Source organism: Plecotus auritus (assembly GCF_963455305.1).
Source record: "Plecotus auritus genome assembly, chromosome: 4".
Taxonomy (NCBI): domain Eukaryota; kingdom Metazoa; phylum Chordata; class Mammalia; order Chiroptera; family Vespertilionidae; genus Plecotus; species Plecotus auritus.
The window spans coordinates 155,967,056-155,992,424 of record NC_137775.1 but is presented as its reverse complement, the minus strand read 5'-3'; the positions used below and the strand labels follow the sequence as shown (position 1 = coordinate 155,992,424).

General features: G+C 36.2%; 1 protein-coding gene across 4 annotated transcripts in view; it reads left to right on the top strand.

The window, feature by feature from the left end:
* CACNA2D1 (calcium voltage-gated channel auxiliary subunit alpha2delta 1) overlaps window positions 1–25,369 on the top strand; it is a 393,063-nt gene that overhangs the window by 240,292 nt on the left and 127,402 nt on the right. For all 4 annotated transcript variants that reach the window (XM_080665796.1, XM_080665795.1, XM_080665798.1 and 1 more), the window contains exon 6: window positions 15,492–15,621. In XM_080665796.1, coding sequence (XP_080521922.1) covers window positions 15,492–15,621 — 130 coding nt within the window. The remainder of the gene's footprint in view (window positions 1–15,491; window positions 15,622–25,369) is intronic.

The window sequence follows — 25,369 nt, the reverse complement described above, 5'->3', positions numbered from 1 at the left end:
TATGAATGCAGACTTTTAGACAAGTTTTCTCCTTGAAACTTAAAAATATAAAAGTATGTATACTGTAGCTGGGCGAAATTATTTGGTAAGCCACAGTTCTCATGGAAGGATATAAGGCACATGACCTTACTGGACATTTAAGGTGATTCTTTCTGTGTCCACTGTGCTGGCTAATGCTAAACAGTCTCTCTTCCGATTACTTGGTCATGGTACCCTACAATTTTCCAGTCAAATGTTAAGTATTTAAAAACCAATTCAGTCTGACCAGCATGGCTCAGTGGTTGAGCATCTGCCTATGAACCAGGAGGTCACAGTTGATTCCTGGTCAAGACACATGCCCAGGTTACAGTACGGGGTGTGCAGGTAACAGCCAATCAAATGATTTTCATCATCGATGTTTCCATTTCTTCTTCTCCCTTCCTCTCTGAAATCAATCAATCAATCAATCAATCAATCAATAAACCAGCCAATTCAAATACTACCTCCTCATGAAGTCTTCCTTGGTTTTTCTAGTTAGCAAATGGCATTTTCTTCCTCTGGGTATTCTAAACAACTTTTTACACATTTCTGGCTTTATTAGTATGCCATACCTTACATTATAGTATTTGATAAAGGGATAATCTTCTCTATTAAAATGTTTAGCAACTTGTGGTAAAGATCTTTTTCTCTTTCATTGTTTGGAGTAATTGTTGAGAAGAATGCTTGTTAAACTGGGTAGGTGTTTGTGTTTCAGTACCCACATTACTTACACCACCTTTCAGTGTGGAGCTCTATTTGCAAAGGAAATGGGAAACCCCTTGCAAGCATGGTGGATACGAAAATGTTGGTTTTGTTTCAAGGTTGGTGGGAACAAAGCTGAGAGAGGAATAGCAAAGCTGGCTTTGGCGATGGACTATATTTGAATTAATTTTAATGTAAAAATGTGTTTTCTTTTGTTCATGTACCAGGGCAGGCTGCGGAAGGAGGCAGGGGCAAAGGACATTGTTTCCTCCTCTCTCACCTACCCCTTCCTCTTGTTGACTTGTCCTGGTCATGAGGACTGAGAGTAATGTCAAAACAGACAATGTGGTTTCCTGTTTGTCTAAAACTGATTCAAGTTGGGAATAACTAGCGGAGTTAGAATGCTTATTTGGAATTACTACAAGTGATATAAGGTCAGGATCTTTGGTTCTAAGTGTGGACAGATCTGATGAGCTAAGTTATTATGAATATCTGTGAAACATGAAATCAGACTTATTGTGTTAGTTGATCAAACTGAAGGTCTGTATGATTCAACATGTAATTAGGGTAAATAATAGTTGTTGAATTAAGTAATTTAGAAATATGACATTATATTCCTAAATACTTCAGTGTAATGTTGTGGGGTCGAACCCTGGAGTCAGAATAAGACCACCGGAGGCTGCTGATTGATTAAAAAAAAGCAGGCAAGGATTTATTGAGCTGGCCAGGACGGCCGCGAGAGCACCACACGCAGGTGAAGTCCACCCTCACGACTGCGCCATTTCAGGTGTAGGCAGTCCTTTTAAAGGTCTAAACCACAAAAATTTTCCTTTGTTCTAAATGAGCCCCCAGCCACATCCTGCTGGACATCGGATTGGAATGTGGACCTATTTTGCGAAAGCAGATTGTACAGAAGCAGAATTGAGCAAAGTTAATAATCTCTAAAAGTCGTCTGCAGTTTCAACTCCTGGAGCTACTGAGTCAGTGGGAATCAATCTCCTGTGGTTCTGGTCCACAGGCACAGGAAAATAACCTTTGTGATGTGGGATGGATTTATGTGCTGAGGTAACTACCCTATTGTTTAAGCAAGTAAGTGTGTGCAGAAGCCAGAATAGCAGGGTTAAAATTCAAACAGCCGTTTTTACCCAAGTATGGTTGCTACCATACTTCAGTACAACTGTTTTTCCCCTAAATACTAACAAGACACACACATAAAATCACTATATACATTATTATACAGAGGAGATTATAGAGTGTTAAGAGATTGTATTCTGGAGTGTCACTGCGTGGGTTTGATTGAATCCCAGCTCTGCCATTTTCTAGCCGGATGATATTGGCCAAGGCGCACAATCTCTCTGTTTTCACTTTTTTGGTTTGTAAAATAAAGGTAATCATAGTACCTACCTCATACAGTTAGTGTGAAAATTAAAATTAGTTAACACATATAAAGCATTTAGAACATTTCCTATCCCATAGTCAGTAATATAGAAATATTGAGTATGTTTTTAAAGAGAATAATTTTAATGCTATTACAATAAATTTAAGATTGACTTGAAGTGATTTTAACTCAAAATGGAGCACGTTTGTGTGTATGCATTAACAATAATTAAAGGGTAATAGATTAAACTATTTTTCATTTTATTGTTATGAATATAATTCTAGCATGGGTGTAAAAACTAAGACAATGTGAAACAAAATAAAAATCGAAGTAGCTTCTTCAAAAAGTATTTAGAATAAAATGAATACTATGCTGAAATTTGTCTTCATATCAGTATAGGTTTTATATGTCCAGATTTGAAATAAAAATTAAGCATCAAAATAAGATGGAAAAAAAAGGCTATTAAGCAACAATTATTTATGAAATTCCACTTTGTTTTACTTCATTTTGAAATTCATTTAGGTTCTTGGCTTGGTGTTTTAGAAACATCTATCTCAATAAGTCCTTAGATTCACTCAAAATTAGTGAAGCAAAATCCCCAGAAGGCTTGAGTTGTGCCAGCAAGCAGCACTGTTAATTCCCAAAGCAAGCAAAAAGAATGCAGATCATTACAAACTCTTATTAACCTGATTCCAAGATCTATGTTTCTGACTAAAATCCAAATGAAATAAGTTTAACTTTGAATTCCCATGCCGATAAATTGAGCTGATTTATTTGCTACATTTTATTTTATTGATCATGTTAAAAATTTGACCCGTCTGGGATGTTTGGCTAGTCTGCCGAATTCCCTTGCATATTTATGTTACTATTTATTTTCTTAGCAGAGTCTTGTCTATGTTAAAATTAATTGAACACAATGTCCTAACTAAATGCTTTTTTAAAAGCCCAATCTTTCATGATCTTATCTTACTTTATATAAATAAATAAACATGATTCTAGAAGGGATATGCATCAGTCATGAAATCTATTCTAATTATTAAAGAAGCAAAGTCTAGATTTTTTTCTAACTTTCTTTTTTTCACTATCTTATAGAATGTAGCCTTTATTTCAGGCTCTGATGACTGATGTTGAATCCTCAAATAGGTGATGGCATAGAGATGGAATATTAATTGCTTCTGTATAATAACTGGTTTAATCAGAGTTGCTTTTTTGTGTGTATGCATCTAAAATAAATGTTTTAAATATTTTTGGATGGTATATTTTTGGATTCGATTATAATAGTAGTTAACATACATATTCTTATTCTTTAGTAGGCAGTAAATACTTTGTATGCAAGGATAGTGTTTAAAGTTCACACTAATCTTCTGTAACACGCACTATTATTTTACTGATTTTCAGGTGAGACAAGTAAACCTTAGTGAGGTTAAGTCACACAATAGGTATTTGATGGTGCAGGGCATTGAACGTGGTGCAGTCCATGTGGTCCACAGCAAGAGCAGCGTGGCATTGTGCTGTGCTGTGGGTACCCACGGGATGGGGAAGGCCCTGTAATGGAGCTGCTATAAATCAAGACTGAAGGTTAAAAATTTTTGGAGACGGTTTTGACTTAAAATTTTAATTGATCATACCTACCCATTATTCTGTCTATATTTAATGGTGTTGTAGTCAGCTTGTATTTAATCCAGCCAGTTTCATCATTGACAGTGATTTGCAGTAGGTAAAATGAAATCTCTGTGATTAAAAAAAGTGTTGGGCTTTGAATCATAAATCTCCACTGATCTGATCTACTATTCCCAGTGATATTAATGCATGCAACCCTGTGTGAAATATGACCACATTAGGAGTCACTGGGAAAATTTTTGTAAAATTAATAAAAAAGGTAGATTAGATTCAAACTCTTCTAGTAATAGTACCTTATGTTTTGGGGGGCTTCTTTAAAAAGTTTTGACTCTATTCAGAAATGTTTAATGCACTTGGGGACATGCTCGTTTTGCAAGGATAGTTTAAACATTGATTCTTGGGTGTTTTTGTTGTTGTTTTTGGAGATTGAATGATTCTCTTGTAGATTTGCATCCAGTTCTTTCTTTCCAGAAGTAGAGTATGGCACATATATATTTAAAACACAATAAATAATCATTACATTTAGAAAATTCATTGCATTATATGGGCATTATAAAGTTACCCTGTTGTACAAAGATGGAGACTGGGTTGTTTTAAACAGAATTTTCAACCATTTTTTTGTTTACACATGCATATTAGTTTTTTAAAAAATGCATCTCTCTTTATAAGAATATTTACTTATAAATTCAATATTTACTACTGAATTAATATATTTAAAAACCCCAAAAGAGACTTCTAAATCTTTGTTTAGTGAAATTTTACAAAGTATTGGTTTAAAGTGGCATATGATTAAAAGTCCCTAGATGAAAAAGTGTAAAGGTTTTTCTGGATGCCGGTTATAAAAGGCCTTTGTTAATTATGATGACTTCAATTACCATTGGAAATATCTCAACAGGCCATATGAACACATTACATTCTTATTAATAATAAATTATACTTAAAATAGCCTTCTTGATAAGTTTTTAACTTTTGACCAATTTGCCTAATTAAACAAATTAAATCGCTGATTTCATCTTATAATGAGGTTGCAGAAGAGCTAATGCTGAGAATAAACAGAAGCATCATCTGTCATTTTCCTGTTGTTCAGTGAAACTTCCATTGGTAGAATTTCATCTTTAGTCATTATTAATTTTACTAGAGGCCCGTTGCACGGTATTTGTGCAAGAATAGGCCTTCCTTCCCCAGGCTTCACTCCCAGCCACCCAGGAGCCGGCAAGTCCCCGCTCCCGGGCTGCCGGGAGCCCGCAAGTCCCCGCTTCTGTCTGAAGCACCACTACAGTATCTCCCTCTGCCGCCCCACTTCCCCTCATAGCAGGCTTCACTCCACTCCGCTCTGTGCCTGTGTATGCAAATTAACCTCCATCTTTGTTGGGTTAATTTGCATACTCACTCTGATTGGCTGTGGGCATAGCGGAGTGATGGTCATTTGCATGTTTCTCTTTTATTAGGTAAGAAGATATTTTAAGCTACTCATCCATATGAAATAGGTTAAATCAGAAAAGATAGTATATAAATTGCATATGAAGTATAGCACAGTACATTGAAAGTGATGGTACAAGTGAGAAGTAGCTACCTACTTGTCAGTGTGTAGGTTTCCACTTTTTGCTATGGTGCCTGGAGTGTACTAGCAGCAGGTGACTCCAGAGCAGCTCACACACGGAAGGCAGGAGGAGAAAATGTCAATCCCTATAGTAAATATCAGTAAACTTTTGCTTTTTTCCCCTCACTTCACTTGCTATAAATAGGTATCAGTTCTGTTTTCTTTCAACCCTCCAATGGATCCTTTTAGATACCACTGATACATGATGTATTTATTTTCATTTAAAGTCTTATGAAAAAGAAGGACTTAATTATCTCTTAGGGATGTAAATGAAAGAATAAAACCCATGTTTTAATTCATATGCACCTACAAATTGTCTGTTTGACTGATTGATGTCTGTAGCTTTATGATATGAATGTATTGCCCTAAATTAAAATGTAAATTCTCAGGGTTTGGTTACCCAGAGACCTTAGTGGTAAATGCTTCTTTATAGCAGCAACCCACCATTAAAATGTTCTTCCAGTTATTTGGCATTAAAAAAAAAAAAAAAGCTTTGTAGACAATTTGCTTTAAGTCCATAGATTTCAGAATTAGAAATTTTAGAGCTAGAAAGAACCTTATAGATCTTGTTTCCCTCTGTTTCTTATAAAAGAAAACCTGAGGAGACAGCAAGGATTCATAGAGTTGGAATGAGATTGAGAACCTAGATTCCTGACTGAGGCACTGTCTGTCCATTCACCAAATTGCTTCCAGTGTTTGTCCTAGAAAAAAAGCATAAATTTGGAGGCGAGGAAACATGGATTCACCTTTATTATTTACTCAACAAATAATATTAACATGGCAAGCAAAAACAGTTCTAAGTGATATGCTAGATGCTAGGGATACAACCCGATGATACCAATGAGGTCTCTTGCCTTCAAGGAGCTTAATTTTAGTGTACTGAGACAACAGAGATGGGCAAATAAAAAGTTAGATAACTAAAGTGGAGTAGTGCTCTGAAGGTAGTAAGTAGGGTGACATTGTCAAGATTCTATGGGGGATAATTAGATGGGGAATGTCCAAGAGAGTATTCTTTAACTGAGACCTAAAGAACAAATTGGTGCCATGAAAGTAGACCAGGGAAAAGCATACCAAGCAAAGGGAACAATCAGTACAAGGAAGGCTAACCCAGCAAGAGCATGATGTGTGTGAGGAGCAGAAAATAGGCCACTGCAGTGGGAACATAATGAGCAAAAAGAAGCAGAATGGGAGGTCTGGGTGAGTAATCAGGCAGGACATAGATTGTAGGAAATCTTACAAGCAGGCCATAGAGGGGTTTTCATTTCACTATAAATATGGTGGGAACTTGGAGTCCTGAGGTCTGGGCTCTTGGACTATATCTGAGGTGTATGGGATCGGCTAGTCTTTACCTTGGATCTCAAAGAAAAATAATGGACCTTCCCTTCTTGAGAAGTTTTTTAAAACCCTTTTGCTATGCCAGTATTTTGAAAAGTATATTTGTCCATTATAATATTTATAACATAAAATTTGCTTTTAATTTTTAGAAATAGGATGATCTCATTTCAATGTTTTTCATATCCTATATAGTAAAAGGGTAATATGCAAATCGACCAAACAGCGGAACAACTGGTCGTTATGATGTGCACTGACCATCAGGGGGCAGATGATCAATGCAGGAGCTGACCCCTGGTGGTCAGTGTGCTCCCACAGGGGGAGCACTGCTCAGCCAGAAGCTGGGCTCACAGCTGGTGAGCACATCGGTGGTGGCGGGAGCCTCTCCCACCTCCGCAGCAGCACTAGGGATGTCCGACTGCTGGGTTACAGTTGTACATTCCCCAAGGGCTCCTGGACTGCAAGAGGGTGCAGACCAGGCTGAGGGACCCCCTTCCCCCCGCCTACTGCCTGAGTGCATGAGATTCATGCACTGGAGGGGGGGGGTCCCTCAGCCCGGCCTGCATCCTCTCACAATCTGGGACTGCTGGCTCTGAACCAGTCACCTGCCTGCCTGCCTGATCACCCCTAACTGCCTCTGTTTGCCAGCCTGATCACCCCCTAACTGGTCTCCTGCTGGCCTGGTCAGCCCCTAACAGCCCCCCTGCCGGCCTGGTCACCCCCTAACTGGTCCCCTGCCAGTCTGGTCACCCCCTAACTGCTCCCCCTGCCAGCCTGGTCACCCCCTAACTACCTCTCTGCTGGCCTGGTTGCCCCCTAACTGCTCCCATGCCAGCCTGGTCACCCCCTAACTGCCCTCCTGCTGGCCTGGCCGCCCCTTAACTGCCCCCCTGCCAGCCTGGTCGCTCCCTAACTGTTCCCCTGCCAGCCTGCCTGATTTCCCCTAACCACTCTACCTGCCTGCCTGATCACCCCTAACTGCCTCTGCTTGTCAGCCTGATCACCCCCTAACTGGTCCCCTACTGGCCTGGTTGCCCCCTAACTGCCCCCCTGCCAGCCTGGTCACCCCCTAACTGCTCCCCTTCTGGCCTGCCTGGTTGCCCCTAACCACTCTACCTGCCTGCCTGATCACCCCTAACTGCCTCTGCTTGCCAGTCTGATCGCCCCCTAACTGGTCCCCTGCCATCCTGGTTGCCCGCTAACTGCCCCCCTGCCAGCCTGGTCGCCCCCTAACTGCCCCCTTGCTGGCCTGGTTGCCCCTAAATGTCCGGAAGGAAGTCGGACATCCGGAAGATGTCTGGTCAACCCAGTGTAATTAGCATATTACCCTTATATTAGTGTAAAATACTCTATGGTTTCCATGGGGGTGTACTATGTTGAACTTTTAGAGTATCTGAAATCTTAAGTGCTTTTCAAATTCAAGACAACACTTCACAATCCCGTAATAGAGAGAAATACCATATCAGCCTCTTCCTAAAATTTAGTTTACAGATTTATAAATTTAGATATCTATATATTTTCATTGTATTACATCCCTTTCTAATGCTGGTGATTTTCAAATTTCACACTACTTTGGAATTTAAATCAATCCCAAATCTTCTTGTCATCAAACTTACGTGTATTGTGATTCTAATGGTCCTCTTTCTTACTCTGTGCTAGGTCCTGGAATAGCAGATTCACTCATAATATAAACTAAAAAGTCATCCATTTTATTTTGAGAATGTTCTCAGATTGTTTATTCCAACCTTTTTGAATGTTATCATTATAATCATTACCAGTAATATCAGTATATATATTTTTTTGAGGAATGTCTATTTTTGCTTTTACATTTAATTTAATAAACAAGTTATTACAGTGATCGGTATCACTTTTGATTTAATTTAGGTGTTTTATGTGTTTCATGTTCATACCTGTCTTTGACTCTGTCATATTTAGAAAATGTATATATTTTTGCTTTAATATCCCCTACAGTTTTGGTTTTTTTTTACTTGCTACCTTTCTTTGTTATTGCACAGTTTAACCTGCTTACTGTTCCTTTTTTCCAAAGTTGGCTTATTTCATACTGTTTCTACCTTTTTTTTATGTATCATAATTAGTAGTAGAAGAATACATGGAGGCTTCACAGTGAATCTAATCTTTAAGAGCTAGAATTATTTCTCCAATTTTCTTTTGATCACTAATGTTATAAATTTACTTTTCATGTTATATTTAAAACAATCTTTTCTTAATTTGTTAAATAAATTGCTTGTGAAAAATTAATGCTTTAGTTATTCCATAAGGTAAATCTAAAGAGTTATATCATTTTGATTACCCAAAGAACTAAAGAAATCTTCTGAATTCATAAAAATTAAATTTCTTCATAAAACATGATTAGCTAACCTCATGTTTTTGCAAGGATAATATATCTATTAATTTCAAAATTTGTTCTTGTTATAATTTAGTAACACAAAAGTACAAATATTTAAGTCTTTAATGTATAATTTATTGAGTCATATTTTCCCTCTAATTCTCTTTATCCACTCAATACTTGTGAGTCAGATTATCCTCAAGAGAAAATAGCTTAAACCAATTAACTGAGGAGACTCAACAGTGTTCTTATTGCTATTGTAACTGGATTCATGGCTTAATATTCAGCCTGGCCTTACAACCTGACCAGAACAGCTATGGCTGGTGAAGAAGGCTCCGCAGCTTTTGCTATTTGTTATTCACTAATTGGGCCTGGTCAGCTGCAGTTGCTTTGGTGAATTTCCATTTCTAATGGATTCAAGTGATTTGGTAAAAGGAGGCTTTCCTTTGTAAGAGCCAGAACTGGTAACCAGCCGTAACTAATGGAGGATCACAGAATGCTTCGAGGCCAGAATTGGACTGGTGGTTAGAGAGGCAACCTTACTTTCTAATCCACAGAATGATTGCAAGGCCCTGTTGTAAATAATATGCTTGTAATAGTAAAAAAGAAAAGGATGGCCCTGGCCGGGTGTGTCAGTTGGTTGGAGCGTTGCGGGTTTAGTTCCTGGTCAGGGCACATACTTAGGTTGCGGGATCCATCCCCAGCTGGGGCACGTAAAGGAGGCAACCAACCAATGCATCTTTTCCTCTGACACCAATGTCTCTCTTTCTCTCTCTCTCTCCCTCTCCTTCGCTCTCTCTAAAATCAATTGAAAACAAAAACATAAAACTAACATATCCTTGAGTGAGGATTAAAAAAAAAAAGGATGCATTTAGAGGTAGACATTTTAAAATATGCACACATACATATTGTATACAAAGCAATGACCTCTAGGTATTGAAGAATTTGTCTCATTTCACAAGAGTTCATTCGTTTAACTTCATTAGTGAGTTAGAAATTCCAGTTGTAATACTTATATAAAGAGTCACTCAAGGATCTGTGTACCATTCTTATTCATATCAACTACTTTTCTCAATTTTGGGGGACACAAAAAACAAGAGCGAGCAGGGGAGAAGATAAGCCTAGCCACAGTATGATTGTGAACCAAGTTTCTCAATGAGCACATTTAATCTGAATTGTGCAATGTGAGTAGGCTAGTTTCTATTGCAACTTAGGTAAAATATATAAACTTTAAATTTCTGGACATTTTCCTTTCAGCAGAAGTAGTTTTAAGTTTACAACATGCAAAAATAACTGTTGAAAATAAATGTGTTATCATAAATATCAATTCTGAGTGTTTACTTCAAGATAAATATATTAAATATGCAAGAGCTTTTCCGGTCTGTCACAGACTTGTCATTGTGACTTTGCAAATTAAATTTGCTAATGCGTACTGCTTGGAAAATTGAATGACCTGCCCATCCAGCATTGGCCTGTATGCTGTCTCTGAGTGATCTAATCTATTATTTAATAACTGAAATTATATTGAGACCAATAGTCTGAGAAACAGACTTCTCAAGTTTCACTTATGTGTATTACCAAATGTATTTGAATACATTTGAGAATCAGTTTGCTCATTTCTTTGTAGACTTCTCTGTAGGATGGTCTGGAGAATTCAGAAGAGAGATTTTGGGGGAAAACGTTAAAAAGAAATATAATAACTTAAACAAGGAAATGTTAATTCCAGGGGAAGCATTTTAAAATTTTAATTAACACATTAAACAGTATATGTTAAGTAGCTTTCCCCCAATTTCTTTTCTGTTAATTCCTTTATGTATAATATTTGTTGTATTTTAATTATATAATGACAATATTAATATAGGTATCTGAAACAATAATATAAGTTTAAGAAAATAAATGATTTGCATTAAAAATTCTGATATTTTCATGAAATTATTTCAATTTATGGAGACTATGAAATGGAGGACCAGGGAGAACAACAGTATTAGTTTTCCTTAATATATTTAGCAACTGCACATTAAAACTAGTCTTGATACACAATTATACAAGTTAAGAAGTACATTATTATTTTAAAGTTATTTATAAAAGCCCTTTATATGATGATTTAAAAGTAAAAGAATCTGTATAATATATATTAAAATAAATTAATATATTTAAAATTGTGATTTTTAGGTATGAGAGGATTCAGAAGAAATTTTCACCTTAGTATGATAATCATATAATGCTTAATAGAACTTCAGAAAGGAATTCAAAGAAAAATTAATATTTTTCTGATTAAAATATAATACATGCTCCTTGTATTATTCTAAAAAGCAAGAGAACACAAACATAACTATAGTTATATCTCATAACTACAAAACTAATTACATTTACTATGTAATCATCCATGCATATATCTATTTACCTCTTTTTCCTCTCAAAATAAATAGGCCTTTTCTTTCTTTTTTGCTGAGTATTTACTTTTTAAACTTTAGATAAGTTTAAACAAATATAGCATATATGTGTATTCTCAATGCAATTACTCTTTTATATTATAGCTGTCATTATTATTGTAACCATTTTATTATTGTTGGACATTTAATTTATTTCCCAATTTATATATTAAATGGCATTTCTATAAACATTAATATCAGTAAATCCTCCTCATTTTACCAAGTAAATATTTCTTGAATGAGCGAATGAATATTTGCACATTTCCACATTTTCCTAACCTTAATTCATAGATGTAGTTCACTACCTTCCTATTGGTTTATTATCATCTAATCCTACCTTTCTATAACTGAACTTTGCTAGAAATAGATGTAAATGAGATTTCTTGAAAAGATATGCTTACAAAAATAATGTGTCCTTTTCTAAAATTATAGAAGTGGAACTATAATTTTCATAGCTGAAACTGACTTTATAGATTGTTTAGTTTGAGGGTTCTTAATTGAAGAGAGGAGAGAATTAGAATCCACTGAGAGATTCCTACAAAAGACATTCTCCCCATTGGGATGTGCTGCTTTATTGGTGGGGGCGGAGGCTCCCCATGCGATTCTGATCGTCCCCTGGGTAAGGACCACACCTGCAGCCCAGAATCATTTATTTATAAGTCAAAAACAGAAGCCCGAGGAACACGGACCGGCCTACGTTCTAGACATTATTAGTGCAACAGAGTGGAACCAGATCTCCTGATGTGTACACTTCCCACTCTGCCTTTTATGGTATTTTGTAAGTACCATATGTTCTTTGTAATGGGTATTATATTAAAAAAAAAAAAACACACACACAAACTTTCAGGGTTGTATAAGCTTGAGAACACTGGGTTAAACAGTTGATTTTTTAGTGACGCTTATTTCAGAAGCTTTGATATGCCAGTGTGCTTTGAAACCCAGTATTCTCTTAATAGAAGACTCTAACAGGTAGCATTTTCCCAATTTAATTGTGGCTAGAGCTAACCCCTAGAGCAGGGGGGAACGTCCTGCCTGCAGGCCGTATAAGCCTCCAGAAATCATTTGGTCTGGCCCTGCCAAGGCATTCAGGTTGAGTTAATTAAATGTTTGACCAAATACAGCAGGTTAATTTTCACATTGATAATTTTGTATGGCCATTGAATGATGTTTGGTTCTTGGCAGAAAAAAAGGTTCCCCACCCCTACCTTAGAATATCATGAGGGACTGTTGTCTTTTGAAACTTCCTTTGACAAAAACATTACTTGCCATATTGCCATATGTATGCATGGCAATACTAAAACTGTCTTATACATGGAGGGTAGAAAATGTTAGGTATCCATTAATATGCTTATTACTGATCAATCCTAATTTTTTCATGAGTGTATCTACTACATAAAAATGTATGCCTAATTTAAACTACTGATATTTTAAAGCAGGGGACTTCCATTTTTAGTGTTCATCAGAATCACCTGGAGGTTTGTTAAACTACAGATTGCTCAGCCCCTCCCGTGGTCTTTCTTACTGACTAGGTCCTGGGTGGGGCCCGAGAGCCTGGGTTCTAAAGTTTCCATGGATGCTGATGCCGCTTGTCCAAGGACCGCACTTGGGGAAACCACTGCTTTAAAGTAAATGTGGAGACTTTTCACTAATTCAGAATGTTTGCAGCTGAGAAGAATAATATCTATTCGCTAGAACCCTCTTTACATTCACATTATTATTTAAAGTAGTTTGTTTTAATGTACCTTTCACTTATTCATGTCAGTAGTGCCCAGGAATAGGCACCCATAGACTGGAGGGTGAATTTTAAAGTGTATTAAAATTCACAGTTGAATCCAGTGCACATCGTTTAGTTTGAGGGTTCTTAATTGAAGCTAGGAGAGAATCTTAGAATCAACTGAGATTCCTTCAAAGACATTCTCCCCATTGGGATGCGCTGCTTTATTGGTGGGGGAGGGGGCTCCCCATGTGATTCTGATCGTCCCACGGGTAAGGACCACACCTGCAGCCCAGAATCATTTATTTAAGTCAAAAACAGAAGCCGGAGGAACAGTGACTGGCCTGAGTTCGAGACGTTAGAGTAGAACCAGATCTCCTGACGACTATACTTCCCACTGTGCCTTTTATGGTATTTTGTAAGTACCGTATGTTCTTTGTAATAGGTATTATATTACACACACGTCTGTTTTAGAAGAGTGTAATTTGTGATTTTCACATGTAAGTATGTTGCTAAATTTTAGACTTTCAACACTTATTTTGCATATTTAATTTGTTAATGGAGGGACAATTATATCTTTGTGGCTTTCACATAAATAAAATGTGATCTGTTCCCAAATATTTTTATCAGTGGCAAATTTTACAATTCAAATTGCACATAACTACATGTATGTTCGTACACAAACACAGTCATACCTAACTTGACCAAATATTTCACAATATATTCTCTCTTATGTGGAGTGTATTTTCATATTTCTTTATGTTTCATTTAAAAATGATTTGGTCATGACCTATTAAGTTGATTTTATTACCTAATGATGGATCAGACCTACAACTTTACAGAAATAAAAAAAGCCATGTTGCTCATTTTGTGTCTAAATAATATTTTCAATGTTGCAATTTCCCTAGAGGAAAAAAAAAATGCATAAGTGTGGTTGTGTGTGTAGGAAGGTGTTAAAATATCTCAGGATGCTGATGTGTTATCTGGCCATATAAATTTCCAGAGCCATATGGAAAGTTGGATACTCACTTCTTTCTAGACCTGCTGACTTTATATTGTTAACACATCCTCCCAACCTTCTGAAATCTTGTGGTTGTCCTCTTAAGTCTCCCACTGTTTATCCTTTGCATTACTGCAGTGTGCTGCCAAAATAGTCCAATGTTGTGATTTTTATTTCCAGTTTTGTTTTAAGCAGATTACCTTGGGAATATGGAAAACATTAGTCTCTAAAATGAATGGGTTTATAATACAGGTTTGAATTTAATGAAAAAAAGAATTAGGGAAGAGTTAAATAACTATATTTGGACTGGAAAAAAAGATGAACATAATTAGTCAAAAACAATTGTTCTAGACATGTGTTTTGAATAAATGAGTGAGATTCTTAGATTTTGTCAGGGGAGGGCAACAGGTAATTCAGTATCTAAAGCATAGTTCAAAGAGATAGAAAATTCATCTTCAACCTTAAACTCCTGTGGGATTTTCCTAAATCATTATAGATTGTTTCTTGGCCCCTACCTTGGGAGACAAATTGCTCCAGTTAGGATTTAATTGTACTTAGAGTTCCAATATATCTCTTCTAGTATACTTTCTTTTTTAAAACAAAATATCATGTCCTAGCCAGGTTGGCCCAGTGGATAGAGTGTGGGCCCACAGACTGAAGGGTCCCGGGTTCAATTCCAGTCAAGGGCATCTACCTTGGTTGCAGGCCCAATCACCATATGGGAGGCAACCAATCAATGTGTCTCTGTCACACTGATGTTTCTCTCTATCTCTCCCCTCAACTCTCTAAAAATCAATGGAAAAATATCCTCCAGGGATAATTCTGGGCTAGGTCCATGAAAATCAAATTGACCCGGGCTATGGGGGGAAAAAAAAATTTCATTCACTTGGGAAACATGCAAAAGTCAAGGGAGCATGACTTAAAATAATTTCTCAATACTTTCTTTTTTTTCGGTCATGTGGACCATTAGTTGTCAAACCCAGAATTATCCTCAACTGTACAATATAAATGTGGTAAGATAAGAGTGCAATTCCCTCCAAAGGGATACTTTTAATTAGGTTGTATTTAAAGACAGGTATCCTGTTGTTTAAATTTTGATAAGTATTAGATGCTGGTAAGCTCTGGTTCTGTTGGGATGATCCTGAGGAGTGACTCAACCATGGAGGAAATTAGGAGAGAGGTTAGGTTATACTGTGAATAAATTGGATGTCCTCATGCTACTCTATTTTAAAATATTCTTTTAGTTCCTTTTTGTAAAGAATATGCACTTGACACACAATAGGAATGTGAGAGCATCGGTGTTAGCATAAATTGTAATATTCTGTTTGTTTTGTATTTTCCTATATAGCCTGAAAAAAATGACAGTGAGCCAGGCAGCCAGAGAATAAAACCTGTTTTCATCGATGATGCTAATTTTGGACGACAAATATCCTATCAGCATGCAGCAGTCCATATTCCCACTGACATCTATGAGGGCTGTAAGTAAAAGAATGTGAACAACAGTTCAAATACCACGTTCTTATCTAGCTTATGGAGCTAATGTGATACTGTTTATTTACATGTCATTTTAGAGTCTGTGGCAAACTCTGGTTTGTATAAAAGAAGAAACCTGATTTTCATGAGCTGTTTATGATCAGATGGCCTCACTGGAATAACGTTTGTAGGCAGGTCTGAGTCCATGGAGATGTTCTTCTACTCTAGTGTTTAGTAAATAATTCTGCTTTCCCAATTGACATCAATAATTTAAAAGTATTAGATATATTCTCTAAAAATCAAAACTATGTCCCACAAGTGCACACATGCAAATATTCTTACACAAACACACAAACCGGTAAAGGAAGCGAGATGTATATTTTAGACTCCATTTCTTACCACATCTTATCATGCTTTTAAGTCTCTCTCCCAGTATATTGTGGGCTCAAGGTAAAAAGAAGTGTTGGGGAAAGGAATAAACAAAAGACCTAAGGGAGCAGAAAACCACTAAAGGGAAGATTAGATTGAGAATGCTTCACTGTAAAGAAGGGAGGGGTTAAGTTATATGGAAAGATGCAGGGGAGCAAGCTTGGGTCAGTGATGTTTCTCAGAAACACCCACATGTAACCAAGGCAGAGCCTGAGAATTCTCACTAGGAAGTTCCCTAAGGACAGCCCAGTCACCTATGAGGACTAGCTGTGACCCAGAAAGCAAGGTCTTTGTTCATTCATAGCTCTGGCCTCCATGATATCCATTCTCTAACCAGCTTAATTTCATGCCCCCTCATACCCTGCCTTCTCACATAAACTGGTAAGGAGAAAGAACCACTTGACATTTTTTAAAGTGTGTTTCCTGTATGCCCCAGAATCAGAAAGGCTCTAGAGCCGTGGTCGGCAAACCGCAGCTCGTGAGCCACATGCGGCTCTTTGGCCCCTTGAGTGTGGCTCTTCCACAAAATACCACAGCCTGGGCGAGTCTATTTTGAAGAAGTGGCATTAGAAGAAGTTTAAGTTTAAAAAATTTGGCTCTCAAAAGAAATTTCAATCGTTGCTCTGTTGACTAATGAGTTTGCCAACCACTGCTCTAGAGTGTCCTGAGTATCTAGTATACCCAGGTTTCTGAAGCCAGATGGCCTAAGTTCAAATGTAAATTTTACCTATATTGTTTCCTTAGCCAAATCTTTCGATGTTCTGGGCAAGCATTTTCTTACCTATAAAATGGGGGTAAGTTTACTAACCCAAAAAGTCATATGAGGATAAAGTAAATCTATAATAATAAAAGCATAATATGCTAATTAGACCGGATGTCCTACCGGACGACCTTCCAGACAAAGCCAAGGCGGCAGGGGCCGAAGCAGAGGCAGCCGTGGTGGCCTCAGGAGCTGAGCCCCTTGCACAAATTTCGTGCATCAGGCCTCTAGGTAATATATATAAGTTTGCAGTACCAGGCTTGTAGTGAGTTCTAAATGTTTGTTGTTACTATCAATTACAATTAAAGTTTAGAAACAGGATTAAGCACAGGGACTAATATTGTAAATTAGCTTTTATTTTTTTAATGCACTTTGAGATTATTTGTTGTTTAAAAGGGAATTTTAAGTACATGTGTGATTCTTCTCATAACATAAATTTCACCTATAAAATATTGTATTCATTCATTTTGTTTCTTTTTAATGTTTTAAAATGTGCATGTTGTTTTCTTCTTATCAATTCTTATAAAATGTTAAACATACAATATTTCTCTACATATAATAGATACAGAATGGTGTGTATAGAAAATTTTTGATGTTCTATGCAAATTAAAAATAATTTGACTTCTTTACAACCAACTTATCCTATTAATTGCAAGTCCTTTCAGAAATTACCTGGGATTTAGATTCAGATTTTTTTTTACTCCCACAATTTTGTTCTTTATCAAAAAGTTATGTAAGCCCTAACTGGTTTGGCTCAGTAAATAGAGCATCAGCCTGTGGACTGAAGGGCCCCGGGTTCAGTTCCAGTCAAGGGCACATGCCGGGGTTGCGGGCTTGATCCCCAGAGGGGGGCTTGCAGGAGGCAGCAGATCAGTGATTCTCTCTCATCATTGATGTTTCTATCTCTCTCTCCCTCTCCCTTCCTCTCTAAAATCAATAAAAAGCATATTTAGAAAAAAAAAGTTATTTAATATTTGCAATTATATTTTGTAATTACTATAGCAAGCCACTATTCAGACAACACCGAGCTCTATGATGATGTTTTTCATTTAAAAATATTATTTAATTCACCTTATTTTGTTTAAATGTTTATAACCCGTTGCTTGTTGGGTATGTCAACAAAGTAATGATCTTATTTCTTTGTCTTTCTATTGAATTTCCATAAGAATAAACTGGGTGAATGGATATAGAAATTCTTAGTCAAAACATGTTTTTTGTCAATACTGTGCATAGCATGGCTATGTTTTTCAACTTGTATTAGTAGGTTGAACAAAATGGACTTCAACTTGATTGTTTTTAACATATTGGGAAGCTTCTTGGATTGTGTTTCTGTTTGGTTGCCTCTTATTTGAGTTTTCCCCTTATTCCTGAAATTCAGTACTTTATAAATGTCAACAAGATATTCAGACAATTATTTTTTTCAAGTAGTTTTAATATGTAGACACTTTGTTTAAAATATATATATATATTTACATGGAAGACTTGAAGGTAAAATTTAAAAAAAAAAATGATTGAAACAAATGTGGTGTGACCAGAACCCTGCCTAGCTATTCCTTTATGTTCTTAAATAGAACATATTAAATACACAGAATATTTAATGAGGCTCTTTACATGCACTTCCACAGTCTTTGCCTGTAGATAAATTTCCTTGAAGTTCAGGCAGTCCAGTAGTGCTTATACAGAAATCCTCAAATTTTCTGTAAAATTTTCAGTGAAGAATATCAAAACTACTTCACACATTTTTAAAACAGGTTTCTTGCCCTAGCCGGTTCTGCTCAGCGGATCGAGCATCAGCCCGTGAACTGAAGGGACCTGGGTTGGACTCCAGTCTCTTTTTCAGTTGAAATTATATTCATGACTAATGTCTTCATTATTTTATAATATCATGAAATCTGACACGTAAAATAAATCCACGAGTATATTGTTAAGATATTGTCACATAATATACACATCTCTTTATTAAAAATATTGTTATTGATTTTTAGAGAGATAGAAAAGGAGAGGGAGAGAGAGAGAAACATCAACCAGCTGCCTCCTGCACCCCCCTCAGCTGAGCATGTGCCCTGTTGGAATCCAAAGGCAAACCTTCAGTGCATAGGAGGACGCTCAGACAGCTGAGCCCCAGTGGCCAGGGCATGTATCTTTTCTCAATATCTTATAAGGGCTATGACTTTGTCTGAATGCTTTTCTTTATAATTTCAAATAAACTATTTGTAAACAACTGCAGAAGATGACTTTAATCACCTCAGAGAATAAAAATACTGCTTTACTTTGAAAATTAATAAACAAAAATATTTAGAGATTTTCAGAAGTCATAAGACACTTTGGCATACAGCATACATCTTTTAAAAAAGAAAAAAGCTCTGTCTTTGGATTATTTATTTAGTCCTATTTATCTTAATATTGGCTTTTCCTTCTTGGCTGAAATCTCATCAATAAGACTCTGACCCTTCCCGGCCTGTACTCCTTTAAAATTCATATGCAGTGTTATGGGCTGTGTGAGTAAATGACACAGAAGTAAAATCAGGAATGTTAACAAGATCTTAAAAATCTAATAATTACTGGTAGTTTTTATGCAGTCCATCACAACATATTAGATTTACAGTATTATTCTAGGTTTCTGAATTTTAAAAATGTGAAAGTACAGTTTAATTGAAGCTTAACAGAATGAAACAGCTTTTTTTCACTTAAAGACAGTTGTGTAGCTACATTCTCAGAATAAATCTCATGTTCTAAATTCCCAAAGGCGATTTACTTTAGTCCCTTGAATTGAAAAATGGTCATTTTTGCTCAATGATATATTTAAAATTTTATAGTATATTTAATTAAAACCCTGTCTGAAAGTTTTTATTTTTGAGAATTTCACAAGTTGATACCTTTAAGTCAAAGAAATTTCAAAATTCATAAGATGTTTAGTAAGAGATCATATACTATTTCACCAATATTCTGATATGCAGAACAACTCAATCAACATTCTTATTTTAAAAAAACACACAGAGCATGGCATTAGTTCACAATTATTTGTTTTGCACAGAAAAACAATAGCCAAAACACTACCATGAACATATATAAGCATTAGTAGTTTGTACTGTGCTATGAATCCAAACCAGAAGTGATCACAAAGAATATGCCAGGCAAGCCCAAAAGCCGAGCTCAGAAATGTCTATCAATGTATAAGGAGTTATGTAAACCGGAATTTTTTTTAAAAAAAAATTATCTGCATATTTCCCTCTAGTATTTCTATCATCTGTTCCTAATTTTACCACTGAATGATCAGAAAAAAACAAACTGACTTGCATGGGATTTATTTAATTAGGAAATAAAAAGTAATAGTGATGGAGAGCCCTGGCCAGCTGCTGTGGCTCAGTTGGTTGAGCGGCATGCCATGCACCAAAAGGTTGCTGGTTTGATTCCCAGTGAGGGCACCTGCCCAGGCTGTGTGTTCATTCCCTAGTTGGGGTTGTGTGCAGGAGGCAGTGATCACTATTTTTCTCTCACATCCATGTTCCTCTCTCTCTCCTTCTTCCTTCCTCTCTCTCTCTGAAATCTTTAAAAACATATTTTAAAATAATTATGGAGAAAGATATTTCAAATTTTGCCAAATTGTACTTTTATTTAATTCACTACTCTTTAAAGATCCTAATAATTTTATCGTAGCTCATTTGCTTTTCAAAAATACATTTATAAGACTTATAAGAATTAAATTTTGAGATAATTAGATTAATATACAAGAATGTCATTTTATAATAAATATAAAATTAGAAGGAAGAGTATATACCTAAAAATATACCAGGTTTACACGATATTGATAGGCATGCTTCCTTGGGCTACCACTTTTGTCCAAGGTCATACCACCCCTCCTTTGTTCTTGCTAGAGTATCCAGTATAACATTTTTATGAAGGTAAAACAGATTATGTAATTCCTCCTACAAAAACATCACACTTTCCATTTCCTTTATGAACTGAATGTTTGTGTTCTCCCCAAATTCATATATTGAAATGCTAACTACCAATGTGTTGGTATTAATGTTAGAGGTAAAATACAGATAACATTTTTGCTCTTAAACTATTAGAGATAGTCCCCCATTTCTCCCTGTAAAGGAAAAGCATGATTTTCTGTAGTACAAAATAGGATAAAGGAGACTATATAAATTTACAGTGATACTAAACTGTATATATGTGTGTTCATTGAATATACTAATAGTAAATATATAGTAAACTAAGTGAATATACCAATACTGACATATTATAAAAGTGAGTGAATATAAAGTTTATAACCTGAACTTTTAACATGCCAGGAACCTTTATCATACATTATTTAATAATATTTTTTGAAAATAACATTTTAATATTATATGTTCCATAGCTAATTTACATTGTCATTTTATCATGGTAAATGAATACATCTTCATATCCCTTCATAATTTCCTTATGATAAAATATAAGACTTTAAAATATTAGGAAGTCAAAACTATTGATAAATTTTCTTTATATTGTAAGTTAATACAAATTTAAATTTATGCTAGCAGTGAATTAGTGTCCTTCTAACTCCAACATTATCAACATTGAATATTACCTCTTAACTAATTTCTCAGAGTATAGAACATTGAATATAAGTTGGATTAGTTTACTGCAAAATATTTTTCCAGCTATTACATCATATATTTATTTTTCTGCACTGGGTTCTGTAGTTTTCTTTGCTGGTATTTTTGATAAATATCAATTTGGATCAAGATACAATTATACAAAATGTTTTTAGCAATAATAGATTCTTAAATTTTGTGTTCATTGTTGTTTTTTAACCAGATAATTTACCAAAAAAAGAAAAATATTTCTGCAATTCTGGAGGTGCATCATTCCAGTGCTATAGAGTTGTATGCTTAACTGCTAAAAAGGTCAATGCCTTAAATAACTGTCAGTAAAATGTTACCATGTTTATTAATATACCAAAGTAGCAAAGCAACTTTTCTTATTTTAAAATCCTATTTCAATTATAAAGCCTTGGTTCCGAATCAAGGAAACAGAAATCTGATAAGTGCTAAGAAAGGGAACTCTTAAGAAGTACAATTGATTCTGTAACAAAGTGATCATCCCATCACTTGGGGGGGGGGAAAGAATTATCTTAAATAATTAACATTATATCTTATTAGGAGTAGGGCAATAATATAAATAAGAACATCATAAAAAATACATTGGAGACAATCCTGAGGTACAAAATGTAGATTTTAGGCTGGGGTAATTTGATCATCTATAATAATCTATAATAATAAAAGTGTAATATGATAATTAGACTGGACGTCTACCAGATATCATTCCGGATATCCTTCCTGACGAAGCCCGGTTGGAGGGAAGCCAGCCCAGGGGGGAGGAAGGCCAACACTTGCATGAAATTTTGTGCATTGGGCCTCTAGTATTTAATAAGAATGGCCCAAAGGTAAGAAATTCTTCTTTGAGGTAAAATTAGCACTTACTTTCAATGCCTTACTGTATGTAATACATGGATTTCAGAAAGAGTGATATAGTATTTATTTTTCTATAGGAAAATGGTGAACACAGGTAAACACAAATGGTCTTACAGATACTGGCTCTTTAATTCATTTAGGACTGTAGAGTAACAGACTAGTAATAAAAGTTTTATGGGCTTTCTAAATTGCTATGGACTGAATTTTCCACAAAAAAGTCATGTTGAGACCCTAACCCCCAATGTAATTGTATTTGGAGAAAGAGTTTGGTGGTAGAAGGTGAAAGTTAAATGAGGTCATAAGGCTGGGGCCCTAATCTGCTAGTATTATTAGCAAAAGCCCATATGTGTACACACAAAGGAAAGACCAGGCGATGAATAATATGAGAAGGCAGGTGTCTGCAAGCCAGGATCTGAATAGGCAGTCACCTTGATCTTGGCTTTCCCAGCTTCCAGAATGTGAGAAAATAAATTTCTGTTGTTTAAGCCACCAAGTCTGTGGTATTTTGTTATGGCAGCCCAAACTGATTAAAACGCAAGTTTATTTCCAGAGGAAAAATGCAATAGGCTTCAATTCTGGTTTAAAAGAATAAAGATAAAGCAAACAATGAAAAAGTTAAGTTGGCTATTTCATACTTTACCTATATATATAAAAGCCTAAGCGACTGTCGCAACTGAAACAACCGAACGGACGACTGAACAGGCTGCATGGAACAACCAGGCAGGCAGGGGGGTTAGTGAAGGTCGACCAAATGACTGAGAAGCAGGATGTGTGGGGCGACCAGGCCGGCAGGGGGGCAGTTAGGGGTGACCAGGCTGGTGGGGGGGGGGCGAGTGAGGGGTGACTAGGCCAGTAGAGGGGGGCAGTGAGGGGTGACCAGGGTGGCAGGGGAGGCAGTTGGGGTTGACCAGGCCACCGGGGGCAGGGAGCAGTTAGTGGTGATCAGGTAAGCAGGTAAGCAGTTAGGAGCCAGTGGTCCTGGATTGTGAGAGGGATGTCCGACTGCCAGGGCCTAAACTGGCAGTTGGACATCCCCCAAGGGGTCCCAGATTGGAGAGGGTGCAGGCTGGGCTGAGGGGATCCCCGCCCGCCCCCCCACCCCCCATGCATGAATTTCGTGCACTGGGCCTCTAGTATTAAAATATATGGCTTAGAACTATTTGGCTGGAAATTTGTATTTGCAAGCCTCCTTTTTGCATTTTAATCCAGAATCTTGGTTTTTGCACTTCCTTTCAAAGGGATTGATTGGTCTTTAATGCTCACCAAACTCAATAGATAAACAGACTTGATTGGAAAGACAATTAATTTGCAATTCTAGACATAAAAAGCAACAATAATTAGTTTGATGATTTTCATGGAGAATTCCCTAAGTTATTGAGTTGGGTATGTAGGATCTGCAGATGTAGAAACTGAAAATTATAGTTACTGAAGTCTGGTTTTGTTTTGTCATTTTTAAGAGAAGGCAGAAGAATATGGTAACAGTCTGATAATTATGAAGTCATGCTGACAAGCCATTGCTGTTGTTTTTACCAGTCTGTGCAGATAATATTGTCCTGTGTACATAACAAATTGATCACATTTTAGAATACTCTACTGGATGAGTTTGTGAAGCATTCCAGTTCCTGAATTGAAACTTGAGGGATACTTTGACCCTCATAATATTTAGAATTATAAAACCCCTCTGATCTCATTGAAAATAAAATTGTAAATTAGTTTTTGAGATAGCTATGATTACAAGGTCCACTTAGCTTTTTGGCATAGATACCTATTACGATGGTTGCATCTGTCTTCTGTATCACCTACCATGTGAACTACTCCAGAATGGCACATTTTCTAAATATTTCTATAGGTAATAAAATTATATCAAGATTCTTCAGTGGGATAATGGTTTGCTGCCAAATAAGTTTGGGAAATGTTGTATTTTATAGTTCCCTCTTTGGAGATTCATAGTACACATTACCTTTAACAGCTCAGAGAAATTTCTGCTAGAAAGAAACAAAACTCAAGTTGTTTTATCCGATGTTTTTCATATTTTTTTGGCCATGTAACATTACCATCCCACAAGTATATATTTTAATTTACATCATCACTCTAAAATAATAAAATGGCCTTGGTCACTTTTAGTCATAAAAACAATCACCAAAAAAAAAAAAAGTTTCCATTCAGAAATCACAATGTCTATTCCCATGTAATAGGAATCTCAAATTTGAGGTAGTGTTGCCTCTTCTTCCCTGCCACAGATTAAAGGTAATGAAAGCCTACAATGGAGAAGGGGCAAAGGGGGCGGGGCATTTATAAGCTGCTATGTGAATTTTACCCCCGTCCAGTTGAAGGAAGGTGGGGAAGGGAAGGTGTAGGATGGTCCTGGGCTGGGCGGCTTAGGTCAGGGCTGGGTGTATGATGCATCTTTAAGATAATTAAACTGACTCTTTCTCTGGGGGAAAGATCTTATGGGTTATTTAGAGATTTCCTGCTGGGTTCTTCTCTTCTCTAGTTTCTTTGACCCAATAAGCACACATTTCTGTACTATGTGAAAACTTGCTGTTACTTGCCTCCATGGCCCAGCGTGGCATTTTGTATTGGCTTCCCCAGAACAACCTAAGGTCCTGTAGAATAGTGACATCCTTCATACTTCATGCCAGCCTTAGCAGATGCTACCAAGTCAGCCAGAATTTAGACATATGATATTACATGGTTCTTAATATTTTACTATCTCTTGTACTATATTTAACTACAAAGTTTATTTCATAACATTGCATATTCGGCCAAATATATAAGAAGTGGCTAATGGAAAGGTTATTTTTAGGAGCCTCATGAAGGATATTCAGTGAGAATACTTAAAAAGTTTTTAAGAATCTATGTCACAATTAATATTGGTATTGTCCCCATCTTGCTCATCTAATAAGGATAATGCCCATATATATCACCCATATCTTAGCACTCTGTTTAGCACGCATATACTAGTAACTCAAAATACATCCTTCCATGAAATATAGATGCTGGCATTTAAGGGAGAACAAACATTAAACAGTATGTTAATTAATTTTTCTTAATTTCTATTCATATTTTGTTAGTAGCCATGTTACAAATAGAACAGTCTTT